This window comes from Lycium ferocissimum, chromosome 4 (assembly GCF_029784015.1).
Source record: "Lycium ferocissimum isolate CSIRO_LF1 chromosome 4, AGI_CSIRO_Lferr_CH_V1, whole genome shotgun sequence".
NCBI lineage: Eukaryota > Viridiplantae > Streptophyta > Magnoliopsida > Solanales > Solanaceae > Lycium > Lycium ferocissimum.
In genome coordinates this window covers 30983927-30997339 of record NC_081345.1, presented here as the reverse complement: position 1 = coordinate 30997339, position 13413 = coordinate 30983927, and the positions used below count along the sequence as shown (strand labels likewise).

Genomic DNA, 13413 nt, shown 5'->3' with positions numbered 1-13413 from the left:
TTTATAGCATATGACAGATTTATGCTTTTATCAAGTATTTTTGGCCGCGGCAAAGCAATGGTTGCAATGCTAGGGGAGGGAAAGAAAAATTTAGCGATGAAAGAAAATAGAGGGGAGGGTTAAAATGGGTTAGGGTTGCTGAGGTGGCATGATCAGTGCCACATAGTATTAGATGTCTACCTTGGACAAACTTAACGGAGAGGGGTATATTTGATGTAATAATATAACGGCAGGGGTATATTTGAACCCAAAGTATAACGAGGGGGTATATTTAAACCTTTTTTCATAGTACAGGGGTATATTTGGCCCTTTTCCATTTATTAAAATTGCTTTTCAGTAGAAGCAGTTTCTCTGCGGTTGAGGAAAAACAAAAACAAAAAAATTGCTTCTTCAAAAAAGCAGAAGCAGGATTTTTTTTTTCGAGACAAAAATATCTTTTCCATAAATACGTATTTACCAAATATATCGCTCATTAACCCATTATTTCTGATTAATAATTCTTTGTGTTGAATTTTAATTTGTGGAATGATTTTGAATTTTATTTTGGTTGTAGTTTTCTAGTATAGTTAAATCATCATGTTGATATTATATCAATATTTAATATTTGTTTTTTTATTTATCTATGTACTTTATTATTTTTTGAAAATTTTAATATGTACTTTTAAATTTTAATTAAATAAAAGTAAAAACTTTCATAATAGAATTCAAAATAGTTTCTCTCTGTAAAATAATTAATCTTGATAGTAAACGTTGATTGATACTTGTCTTTTTTTGTAATTTGATACTCAAAAGCATTTTTTTAAGAAAATTAGTCAAACACAATTTGCTTATTAAAAGCAGTCAAAATCACTTTTTAATAGCCTGTTTGTAAAAAACTAAAAACAGCTTATTTTAAAAAGTACTTTTTTCAAAAAAGTATTTTCAAAAAAAAGCGATTTGTGTTTGCCAATTAATTTAAAAAGTACTTTTTAATGATAATTAGTGTTTGGCCAAGCTTTTAAAAAGTGCTTTTATGTGTATTTTTCTCAAAAGTACTTTTCAAAAAAGTCTTTTGGGTAAAATATTTTTTTAGCTACGAAAAAGCTCGCTACTTCCCAAAAGCACTTATTTTCTTCCAAAAACTTGGCCAAACACCTCACTTTTTTTAAAATAAGCACTTATTGAAAAAATAAGTACTTTTGGGGGGAAAATAAGCTTGGCCAAACAGGCTATAAATGAATTAGCCAAACACAAACTGCTTCTCACCAAAAGTACTTTTTTAAAAAATATTTTTTAAAAAAGCACTTCTCGAATTAAACAATTTTTAGCCGCTAGGCCAAACGGGCTCTAAGTAGCACACTATGTCACGTTAGCAATTTGTGTTTAATAGGTATACTTTGAACGATGTTAAACTCAGTTAAAGTGTCTAATAGGAGCATGTATTTGGCCTTTTCAGTATTCAAACAAAACCTTTTTTAGAAAGGAGTTATATTTGGCTGTGAACTTTCTGTTTTAAGAAAGTAAACATGATATTTTCCAAAATATATAAGAGGATCTCTTTGTTTTGATCAAACAAAAAGTCACGCTCTAACTAGTAGAAATGAAAAGTGTTAAGTAATTTCTTTTCTATATAACAAAATAAACATAACTTTTTATAAGTACTCCTTAACTTCCTTAATTGGAGGTCTCGCGTTCGAATTCGGAAAATAAAATGTTTTTGTAAAAAAACACTCCAAAATGGGTACTTTTAGCGCGAATTCAAGTTAATCAGGCTTCACAACAAATATCGGGCATCGAATGATAATAAAAAAATAAAAAAAAAAATAAACGAGGGACAAGCTAAGTTGTCCCAAATGAATAATGGCAAGATCTTATATCATGTTTGGTCTGTACAGATCACACGAACACTCCACTTGATTCTAGCCGCCTCTTATTAACGTGTTAGAATCTACCAGTATATCAACAGTGGCATACATTGGCAGGTTATATTAAAATTCATAGATTTAATATATTCAAACAATACTGGTACTCTTCATGTCGGCATCTTCTATGTTCAAGAGTTATAGGCATTTAAAATTGTTCTGTACAAACACAGCAAAATCTTAGTTGGCCAATGGTTGAGGAGATCTTAAATGAAAGAATTATATGTGGCTAAAGATGCATCATCCCCCTTATATTTAACACATAGACAAATAATCAGAGGCGGACCCAGTAAGGGCAAGGGGTTCATCTGAAACCCCTTCGAAAAAAAAATTATACTGTATATAAAAGGTGATTTTTATATATATATATAGTAAATATTGAACCCCTTAACTTCTTCGTTTGTCTACATCTTTATATTTTTGAACCTCCTTATTTACAATCCTGATTCCGCCGCTGCAGACAATGATGGTTTTAGCTTTATGCAAAACTTTAGGAGAAATTAGTTAAAAGGGCCTTTACAAAAATAATAGAAGTATATAACTCATATCATCCTCCGTATACCTGAGTTATTCTGACATAACACATGGGCGTTATATTCTGTAGCGGATCATTACTTTCATCCAATTAGTTTGAGTCTCCCACAACTTTTATTCTTTTTACTATCTTTAAGTTTTGGTCTATTTTGCGGTTATTAAAATGTGCCTTTATTTTAAGTAAAAACCATATATTTCAATTCCTTTTTCCACATTCTCCTATATAAACCCCTTTTCCACATTCATCAACCAAAAAAAAAAAAAAAAAGTAGAAAAAGAAAAAGTACAAAAAAAAAAAAAAAAAAAAACCAAAACCGCCTTCAGCCCAAAAAGGAAAAAATCACTCATTTTCTCAAAACCCAGTTTCCATTAGACACCACATAACAAAAAGGTGGTCCCCATTATCATTATTACAGCCACCAGTCCCCCAATTATTCATTTTCTTAACCATTCCATAAAGAAAATTAAAACCAGATTATTGCAATTTTAAAAATCTCTCATTTACTTCGTCTTCATCTGCATCCCTTTTGTTTATGCAGAAAAAATGGAAAAAACAAAACAAAACCAATGAAAGATTATATTAACAACTCTCTGATTTTATTATAATTAAAGATTTGGAGTTGTGAAGGAGGTGGTCCAGACCCCTCACCTCACGCCAAAATTACCCAATCATCAATCTTTATAAGAAGCTCATTTTCTTGAACAAAAAAAGAATATTATTAAATAAAAAAATCTCCAGTTCTTATCCCTATTAACCGCCTCATATTATTTCCTTTCATAAATTTAATCAACCCCACTTGTTTCTTATCGATTTATGTTACAAAGTTCAAATCTTTATGTATTACAAGGTAAGATTTGGTTTGTTTTCTGTTTTATTTTTTGTGAGAGTTTTGTTTTCATTAGATTTGTTGATCTTTGTTGGTAAATGTTAAAAAGTTCAAATCTTTATGTATTATAAGGTAAGATTATAAATTAATTGGTTTATTTTCTGCTTTATATTTTGTGGGAGTTTTATTTTCATTAGATTTGTTGATATTTGTTGGTAAATGTTACAAAGTTCAAATATTTATGTATTACCAGGTAAGATTAGAAAGCAATTGGTTTATTTTCTTTTTTTTTTTTTTTTTTTTTTTTGTGGGTGTTTTATTTTGATTAGATTTGTTGATCTTTGTTGGTAAATGTTATAAAGTTCACATCTTTATGTATTACAAGGTAAGATTAGAAATTAATTGGTTTATTTTCTGCTTTATATTTTGTGGGAGTTTTATTTTCATTAGATTTGTTGATCTTTGTTGGTAAAGTTTGTTTCTTTTCAATTTTTTTGCAGATCTGGTTTTGGATTTGACGATTATCAAGAACATTTTTGGGTTTGAGGATTGAAATTTTGTGTTTTTTGATTTGGTGACTAAAAAGTTCTGGGAAATGTCGCTTTTGCCAAAAAGCGATTCGATTCATATTCGAGAAGTTTGGAATGACAATCTGGAAGAAGAGTTCGATTTGATCCGAGAAATCGTTGATGATTATCCGTTTATCGCTATGGATACGGAGTTTCCAGGAGTTGTTCTTCGACCTGTTGGGAATTTTAAGAACAGTAACGATTATCATTACCAAACATTGAAGGATAACGTGGATTTGTTGAAGTTGATCCAGTTGGGGCTAACGTTTTCTGATGAATATGGGAATTTGCCTAAGTGTGGAACTGATAAATACTGCATTTGGCAATTCAATTTCTGTGATTTTAACCCAAATGAGGATGTTTATGCTAACGACTCGATTGAGTTGTTGAGACAGAGTGGCATTGATTTCAAGAAGAACATAGAAAATGGAATTGATGGTAAGAGGTTTGGTGAGCTTTTAATGTCTTCAGGAATTGTGCTGAATGATAATGTGTATTGGGTTACATTTCATAGTGGTTATGATTTCGGGTACTTGTTGAAGATCTTGACATGCCAGGACTTGCCTGATACTCAGGCAGGTTTCTTCAACCTGATCAACATGTATTTTCCTGTGCTTTATGATGTCAAGCATTTGATGAAGTTCTGCAACAGCCTTCATGGTGGATTGAACAAGCTTGCAGAGCTGTTGGAGGTTGAGAGAGTTGGTGTTTGCCATCAGGCCGGTTCGGATAGCTTGCTCACAGCTTGTACTTTTAAGAAGTTGAAAGAGAACTTCTTTAGTGGTTCGATGGAGAAGTATGTCGGTGTCTTGTATGGTCTAGGTGTTGTTGAGAATGGACAGAGTGTCCATTGATGAACAAAAAAGTAAAAAAATGTGGAAAAAAAAACAAAAACAAAAAAAAGATAGATGCTTAGCATTTGTGTGTGCTTATGATGCCGCACTACTCTGTAAACTTCTGATAAGAAAGTTTGCTCTTCATTTATGATATGACCCTTCTTTTGTCTAAATTCAAGTCATTCTATTGCTAGGATATTTCGTTTGTGTGGTGTTGTTTCAAGTGATGCGCTCATTAAAGCTGTTACTGTCTTCAACATGGTCAAGTCATTCTTGTTCTCCAGGATTTAGTCTCCTGCTCAATGGTTTCTTATGTGGGATGTATAGTTGGTCACAGTTTTCTTTCCCCTTGTTGCTTGACTTTTTTCCTTTATCTGAGATAGGTTATGTGACAAATGAGCATAACAGGATAGAATATTGTACGCAGGGAACTGGTTTAATGCAGTTGTGAAATCCAGTTCATTGTAGTCTAAAACAAATGGTATTGGAATGGAGGTAGGTGGTGGTGGTGATTAATGTTAGATATCTTATCCTGATATAATGGTAACCCTAGACTAAACAAGGAGGAATGTATTTGTTGCATTGCCTATAAACTGGATAAATAGATCTATCAAAGTATTTGCTCGGGCACATTTTTAAATGAATGGATAGAGAAAATCAACCTGGAGAATCTCTTACCTTTCCGCAAGTGGGGTAAGCTACAAATATTGTTAGCCAGTCTTTCCTGTTTCAACATCTTGTGCGTACCATTTTGTTGCATTGTAGCTTGGTTTGTGTGTCTATGCAGTGATAGCATCATTTTGGCAGACTTGCAGTTTCGCATTTAGTTGGCACTGATAATTACTTTAAGACTTCTAAGTCACGAGTTTTTGGATCTATCTACTACGATGTTTGAAGTAGGACATACAAATTCTAGAGCAGGTGTTGCTGGTTGATGGTGAAAGATCAGGTGATTAGGAGACTCGTCAAAAAGAAAAAGGATCAGGTAATTAGGAGATATTCTTCTATTCTTTGGGGTGAAAATCTAATGCCTCCCTCTTGAATTCTATCACAGTGTAACCCTGATGAACTGTTAACATGCTCATTTCTGGTTTGAGCTGATAATGGCAGGTTTTTTCATCATTTTAGCAGATTGTCAGATGTTTGTTGCTGTTCATTTTTATTGTAAATAGTCCTGACTGGGTCTGGCAGCTGATCAGCAGTTAAACGTTTTGGAAATTGTTGTGATCTTACTTTGCTCAAGCACTTGCGAAACATGCGGGGTCTCTCTCATGGCTTCTTACAACTAGAATACCCTAATGTCCCGTTAACCAGTTAAGGATCCTAACGGTACTGATCTTAAGGCTTTGATGGAAATGTTTAACCTACCTTTATGAAAAAAAAAAGGCTTTGATGGAAATGTTGATTTGTAGAATGAACTTTTTGAAGAGTACGGTTGACATAGTTACTATCTTCAAAAAAGTTAAACCTTTGTTGTTCTCCTGGACTAAGATATACATTGTTGCTGAAGCTTTCATATATTAGCTATTGCCATGTGTGCAAAAATTTCTAGTTTGCTTGTATTGTGTCCTTAGTTTCTTTTGGGGAGAGGGAGATTATATATTAGCTATTGCCATGTGTGCAAAAATTTCTAGTTTGCTTGTATGGTGTCCTTATTTTCTTTTGGGGAGAGGGAGGAGCAAGAGTGATCTCAAGTCTCTGACTTAGGTTTGTGGAATTGTGTCCTTACCTTTCTTGCTTGAACTTCTCTTAATGGGTTTAGAAAAGACTTGCAGTGTGGCATATAGTTTCCTCGAGTATGACTTTTAGAGTTGCTGATCAATGAGTTCTTTCAACCTATCTTGTGTGTTTTTGAAGCAGGACATTCAAAGTCCAATATTGTGGTATTGCCGCTTGTGCTGTTGAAAGATAAAGTTAGGAATTATCTGCTGTAATCTGTGAGTTGCAAATCAGTCCCCTCTTTGATTTCTCTCCCAGAGTGCATGACCAACATGGTCTTGAACTTGTTTATTTATGGTTTCAGTTGATACTGATAGGTCGTTTTCTCTCCAGGCAGATAGTCAGAGGTTTGTCACAGTTCATTGATATTGTAAATGTGTGTTTTGATTAGGCCTGGAAGCCGCGTAGGAGTTAAAACATAATTATGGAAATACATAATGATCTCACCTTGCTCAACGACTTGTGCAACTAGCACGGTCTATCTATGGCTTCTTGAAAGAAACATACCCAGATGTTCCTTCAACCTGTGAAATCTGATGTCACCAAACTTAATTTGACGGTAAAGTGAACTTGTGTACTTGCTGAAAAATAAATTGCTAATAGAGATTGACCAGCAGAGTAAAGAGCTGGCGGCTAAGACCTTACTGTTGTTCTACACTTTCTTTGTATATCTTGATACATGACTCCACTTGGGTATACAACCTTGAATTGTTGTTTTGCATATTCAGTCCCTTTCCGTGCTAAATTGGAGGTGAAATTCAACTTGTTCTGGAAGCAATCAATGAGTCAAATCTATAAACAAGACGAGAAAAGATACCTGGGAATCATGCTCCTAGCCTCGGAGTTTGTTGTCAGTGTTGGAGGGAGATGCTGATGATTAGAAAAACAACTACATGGACTGGATAACGGACATCATTCCTCATTTTGGTTTCACAGATCTTATTGGCTCAGTAAGTCACGTCTTTGCTTATAAAATGGGGACAGTTGCGTCTTAGCTCCCATTTGGCCATCGATTTTGGAAGCTGTTTTTCAAAAAGAGAAAAATTGAAACTTGTTTGTCTATGGAATTTGATCAATTTTGAAGAAAAAATTTCAAGATCCAAAAACTGTTTTTCAACACAACTGTAAAAACTTTCTTAAAGAAGTTTCACAAAATCTATAACCAAACGCTAGCTTAGTAGGCGTTTGGCCATGAAAACCAAATATTTTTCCCTTTATGTGGAATTTTGGAGTTGTGTTTGGTTATAGTTTTTGCAACGCATATTTGATTGTTTAAATGTATTGAAAGTGAAAAAAGTGAAAATAAGGTTTTAGCTGTTTCCAAATTCCAAACACAACTTCAAGTTGTATTTGAAATTTTCATGGCCAAATGTTGATTTCCAAATAAAGTGAAATAATTTTCTGAAAAAAGTGAAAAATTTCCATGGCCAAACGGGCATGCGCTCCACCAAGATTATGTTCTCTGGAGAAGTGAGGATGATACAGATGGGAGCTGAATCAGAAGTGACTCGACAAGATGCAGGGCATATGAAAATGCCATCAGCCAAATCAACTCATTTTCCTCATGGTTGAAGCATGCAAACAAATTTGGGAAAAAGAATGTGGTCTGCGCCAAGCAAAGTTATCTAATAGAGTATGTTTTCTTTTGGCTGTCTCTGATTTTGTCCATCCTTTTTCCCCGACTATCAGAATTCGACATGATTTGTAAACGTTTCTGTTTTTCTTTGGTACTAATACATTTTTATTTCTTTTATGTATGTGTTTACATGCCACATGGCCTCACAGATTTAAGAACATTTTTGGCGTTCTTGCTTCAGCAGTAGGAACATGTCTGGTTCGGTCATGTAAAGAAGACCCGATAATACCTTTGACACACAAATAAGCAACAATCAATTACTGAGGTTAATGAGATACATGAATGGGAGAGGTAAAGGATCTCACCAAAGATTTAACTTCATCAGCTGCTATGCCATTTTAGCAGCTATTTAGGTGCTCCATTCTTACAATAACCCACCCAAACTACAATGATAACACTAACAAAATTTGATCAGGAAACCTGGGTGTCTCTGCTAATTCATCTTAGAGATCAACTCATTGATGTGATCCTCACGATTTCCTGAATCGCCACCATCGTTGTATCGTCTCTTCTTGCCCAGCAAAGCTTTATCTGGCTTGGTGAGAGAAAAGGGACATAGAAAGCTAGTGACCTCCTTGAAATGTGCACCAACACTAGCAACCTCTCTCACGATGTCTTCTAAGCATATAATGCCATGCTGACTCAGTGTCTGCCAAAATAAGTAGTTGAGATACCACATTAAGGAATGCCCACAAAACATAGAGTGATGAGTTCAACCGTTATTGTAGTTATCTGATGGTTAATGAAAAGGAAACAAAGGCACCTGTTCAACAATGTCATTGCTAGTCAAAGGCACCCGCTGGTTGTCAATTTTTCCAGAACCTTTCTTGTAAAGCAGATCCTTGACGCTCTTCAGATTGGGGTATCTTCAAAGAAGAAAAGCACATTGATCAGTAAGGCGGTTTGACATCACATGGGTTAGTTTACCATCATATGTATTATCTCTTGCCTCTAATTTCTATAATTGGAATTGAATTTCCTCATTAAAATAGGCATAATTAAAAGTACAAAATAGTTCCCTATAACCAGTATAAAGGTGGACGAATGTAACTACTAGTGCTTCATAATACATGGTAGAACGTGGTGTTGTTTGATTGGACATGAAGATACTTATTTTTTTAAAACTAAACCACTATATACTTGTCAACACATAACTACACTCACTGTTTCAATTTATGTGAACATTTTTGACTAGGCATAGAGTTTTGAAAAACTTTTGGAACTTGTGGTCTTATACATGTTATAACATTTGTGTGGCCATAAGACTTCCGAAATGTGCTCTTCTTAAACGTGTCATAACATCAGTGTGGCTGTAAAAGCTTCTAGGATAAAATGGAAAGTTTAAATTAAACTGCTTCCAAATTTAGCGAGGGGTCATTCCTTTTTATATTGACTAAAAAGGAAATAGATCCACATAAGTTGGAGGGAGTAATAAATAGGGAAAACAACTATATAAGAGCTGAATAAGTAGTCAGAAAATCCTAATAAGGTTCATTTGGATAGAAGTGAGAATAGCTGGCCACGAGAAAATGAGAACCGATAGAGGTTATTTAAAAAGTAACGCAAAAGTTGTCTCCCTCCAAAAAGATGGTACTCACGACCATAGCTCATGGTGATATAACTTTATTTTATTTAATCATTTAAAATTGGTGCGGAGGTTATTTAAAAAGTAATGCAAATGGTGTCTCCCTGGGGAAAGATTGGTATGGCGCGTTTCACCTACCGAGCACGCGACCTTAGATAGGAGGGTATGGAGGCTCATTGGTGATATAGGTAGCGTTTATCCTTCCTTACGAATAGTTTTATTTATAGTTTCTTGTCTCTTGATTTAATCCGTTGGTTTATAATGGTTTATTTACTTTCATTGTTTTCATTTTCATAATTGCTTTGATTTGTTTCTTCCACCTTTCATGCCTTTTAATAGGGGTCTTACCTCCCTAGAAATAGCCTCACTACCCCCCCATAAAGGTAGAGATTACCGGGTATGTTGTTGTTGTTGTTGTAAAATTGGCACTTCCTGTATTTCTTCCACCTTGCATGCATAATATTTACTAGAAATAGCCTCTCTATCCCATAAAGGTAGAGGTACATCTTACCCCCCAGACCCCACTTGTGAGACCAGATTGGGTATGTTGTTGTTTGTTTAGATATGCTCGGTAGAACAATTAATGCTAGAATGTTGGGTTTCCAATTAGAATATGTATTATACTGAAGCAATATGCATTTTAACCATGAAGAAATAAAAACTGTAACTCAATGCTGAAGAGGCATATATAAGTTTAAGTCTTTTGGGTGGAGCCTAAATCATGAAAGATAAACAGCGTGATTAGCCCCTTCAGAAGTAGAGGTTTGTGGAACCAGATTTAGCTTAGGAAGTGGTCGGTACTTAGTAACTGGTGCAGATCATCAAGTAATCATGAAGTAGTAAATGTTACTAAGGTGAATTAGGAAAAATCGTTTAGAAGGTCACCCCTCCCAGCAAGCATAAGGTCTGGCATTAACTGATAAGTGGTTGTGTGATTCAAGGATATGCATTAAGGAGATTGACGAGTGAACACAACTGGAGCAACAAGAAATTAATTTAGTATACATACCCATACGTGACATAAGGCTCCACCTTTTGCAGAATCTCCATTATTCTTCCATTTGCCTTTAAAAAGACCCCACTGAAGATTTTTCGCAGCCTCAAAGAGTATAAAAGTTTCCTTGTTCTCGGATGCATATCACTTTTCCTGCAGCAAATCACAAATATTAGGAACCAAATGCAGGTCATGCCAGCAAAAGAGTATAATTGTGATAACAAACTATGAACCCACCCTCCAATGCGTATTACAAATAGAAGTTTGAAATCTGGCGAAATCAGAGCTCGCTTGGCCTTTTTCCCCCTTTGTTTCATTTGGACAAGGTCCATCTCCTGAAGAAATAAAACAGATAAGAAGATCAAAGGCAATTTAAAGAGGACTGAAGTTCAACATAAAACAACTAAAAGTTAATAATTCAGCATGAAATCTACCATGATGATCTTACACTTGCAGGGGGCAATAGGTGACTTAGGCTCGAAACGCAACAATACAATTATGGTGTCATTTTGAATGTCCTATTTTGTTTAGCAAGAGGCAATTAGATTTAAACTAAGACTGGACCTTCGTTTGTGCTGGTGGGAGGTAGTAGGTACACCGTGGAACTAGTCGAGGTGCGCGCAAGTTGGCCCGGACACCACGGTTATCAAAAAAAAAAAAAGGAATGGACCTTTGTCGTCTTTTGAAAAATAAAATGTTTAGAAACCACATGCAAAGTTTGTGTTCATAATATTGTAACAATATCATAAAAGCTTTTTATTCACTGACAGAACAACAGTAGTACTCTTTTTCACTAGTATATGCCCAAAAATCCCGGAATTTTTCGTTTGTAGCCCATAAGAAAAGGTTCTTTCACTCATGCTACTCAAAATTTGAACACTTAAATATTGCATCTTTGTTTGTGCTCCGAGAAGGTTTTCTGTCTTTCTTCTGTCATTTTACAACTTACCAAGGACAATCTTGTCCTTTCTAGAAGAATATATATTGTTGTGTCTTACTGATACCAGAGGCCTGTAAAATATTAATGTCAACAGAGAGGTTTTTGCCTGCATGACTCACATTAACTTGCTGAAGAGTTGCAGTCAAATAGAAAGGCAAATCGAGAATAGTATTTCCCACAGATACCGAATTAAGGATAGGTTAACCAAAGTATATATCATACCTAAAACATATATCCAGATATTTTACAAATGCCATTTGACTACATCTTACCTAAAACAATATCCAGATAACTTACAAATGCCATTTGACTATATCACAATGCTGAAAAAGCAGCCAATTGGGGAAAGGTAGAACAAATAAAACACACCCGTTGAAAAGAGACAGCAAAAGCTGAAGACAATTGGAAAGGGACAACAACAACCATACACCAGTGTAATCCCACATAGAGAGGATGTTTATGATAGAACCTCGGCTCGAGTAAAAGCATTTCAATGCAGTTCGAAAAAAGAAAACAACGGGAGTGAAGAAGCCAATGACAATTGGAAAGGCAGAAAAGGAAAAAAGAAGTTGAGAAGACACCAGCAAGGGATAGCACACATTAACAACTTTTCTCAGAAGCATTAACCAAAAAGTTTAAAAGTTCAAATATGACCTTTTTACTACAATATGAAGAAAGATCACACATTCCAACAAGTTAACCAATAGATGCAATTTAAACAACAAATTCATTTAATGAAATACCTTATCTTTATACTCTCGAATAAACTGTTCGGGCTTCTTGATAACAAAACTATCAGATTTGAGCTTTCTGACTTTCTGTTCCAGTTGGAGTTTCCTTCTAATTGCCCATTCTTCATTATTCTTCCTCTTCTTTAGAATCACTTCTGGTATATAATTCAGAGCATGTGGCACCTCATCCGCCATAATCACCCACGATATCTCTGAGAGAAACAACGGGCAAAATTATAATCGTCGGATCGCTCTAACACACAATTTTAACCCAAAAAAAAAAAAAAACTTCTTTTATAGCCTTATTCTGTTTTCAAATTTTGTTTACAGACATGTCCAGAACATTGGGTGGAAGTAATACTCGATACTAGATAGGCGTTTGGCATAGAAACCAAATATTTTTAATTACTGGAAAAAATAGAATTTTGGTCTCATGAAAGATTTAAAATTTGGAGAGAGAGAGAGAGAGTCAAAGAAAGAATGGAACTTACAAATCAATTACGCCGGCGAGGAATTCACCGGAGAGAAGAGGTAGAGCTGACCAAGGGGGTTTTGGATTTCAATTTGGGTCGCTCCACATAAATTTTATTGGGCTTTTCCAATACGAGTCCATAGGATCTCAGTAGCTCACATTGTTGCTTAACTGAACTTTCCCTCTCCCCCATTTACCCTTTTCCTGCTTCCTATGTAATTCAAAAATTATTTAAAAAAAGAAAGTCCGTAGGGTCATTTGCATTTTTGTCGTATTTTGTGTTGGTCTTTAAATTATGACTCTCGTAACAAAACAAAAAAAAAATAATATGAATTTATATTTTCGTATCATAATATTTTACAAGTTAGGTTTCTAAAAAATTTATGTCTAGTGGGGCATATATTTGATTGCTAAAAGGCAAACAATTAAAGATCATTAAGGCCAAAACTTAAAAATCATCCCATTTTAAGGACAAAACATGTAACTTTATGGAGTTCATAAAGTAAAGTTATTCCATCTAGGCAAGCTAGTAGAAATGACATCAGCTAGCCTCTCTGAACACCACTATTTAAAACATATTCAATTATTTTTTAACAAAACATATATTTAAGATGGGCAAAGGGTCAAATATACCTCTCTACTTTATTTTATTGGTTAAATATACCCTTC

At 34.6% G+C, this 13413-nt stretch overlaps 3 protein-coding genes across 6 annotated transcripts in view; 1 reads left to right on the top strand and 2 right to left on the bottom strand.

Moving 5' to 3' along the window:
• Nucleotides 1-9964, bottom strand: part of LOC132052261 (cinnamoyl-CoA reductase 1) — a 54155-nt gene extending 44191 nt beyond the window's left edge. Inside the window, exon 1 of the mRNA XM_059443721.1 lies at nt 9961-9964. The gene's annotated coding sequence lies outside the window, so the exon portion shown is untranslated. The remainder of the gene's footprint in view (nt 1-9960) is intronic.
• On the top strand, nt 2929-4863 carry LOC132052262 (probable CCR4-associated factor 1 homolog 7). Of its 2 annotated transcripts, none has more exons than XM_059443722.1 (2): nt 2929-3283; nt 3763-4863. In XM_059443722.1, exon 2 carries the CDS (start codon nt 3858-3860, stop codon nt 4683-4685), a length of 828 nt encoding a protein of 275 aa, XP_059299705.1. In that variant the 5' UTR covers nt 2929-3283; nt 3763-3857; the 3' UTR covers nt 4686-4863. The 2 variants fall into 2 exon arrangements, with proteins under 2 accessions (XP_059299705.1, XP_059299706.1); XM_059443723.1 differs by lacking the exon at nt 2929-3283 and adding an exon at nt 3610-3647.
• On the bottom strand, nt 8098-12831 carry LOC132052263 (large ribosomal subunit protein uL30y-like). 3 transcript variants are annotated; one of them, XR_009413969.1, is made up of 6 exons: nt 12285-12654; nt 10839-10936; nt 10617-10754; nt 8786-8888; nt 8328-8671; nt 8098-8251 (listed from the first exon to the last, which is right to left on the bottom strand). XR_009413969.1 is itself a non-coding variant. In XM_059443725.1 (6 exons), the coding sequence occupies exons 2-6, from the start codon at nt 12465-12467 to the stop codon at nt 8456-8458; spliced, it is 738 nt and encodes a 245-aa protein (XP_059299708.1). In that variant the 5' UTR covers nt 12468-12482; nt 12764-12831; the 3' UTR covers nt 8249-8455. The 3 variants fall into 3 exon arrangements, 2 of the variants coding, with proteins under 2 accessions (XP_059299708.1, XP_059299709.1); XM_059443725.1 differs by adding an exon at nt 12764-12831 and having other exon boundaries at nt 8249-8671; nt 12285-12482; XM_059443726.1 differs by adding an exon at nt 12764-12827 and having other exon boundaries at nt 8249-8671; nt 12285-12473.
• Between the last annotated feature and the right edge of the window lie 582 nt (nt 12832-13413).

Bases quoted from the DNA above. Each gene is read 5' to 3' on its own strand.
- LOC132052263 (XM_059443725.1), bottom strand. From the start codon at position 12,467: ATGGCGGATGAGGTGCCACATGCTCTGAATTATATACCAGAAGTGATT. The intron at 10,755-10,838 runs GTGGGTTCATAG...GATTTGCTGCAG, and splicing joins TTTGTAATACGCATTGGAGG to GAAAAGTGATATGCATCCGA. The intron at 8,672-8,785 runs GTGCCTTTGTTT...TTATTTTGGCAG, and splicing joins GCAATGACATTGTTGAACAG to ACACTGAGTCAGCATGGCAT.
- LOC132052262 (XM_059443722.1), top strand. From the start codon at position 3,858: ATGTCGCTTTTGCCAAAAAGCGATTCGATTCATATTCGAGAAGTTTGG.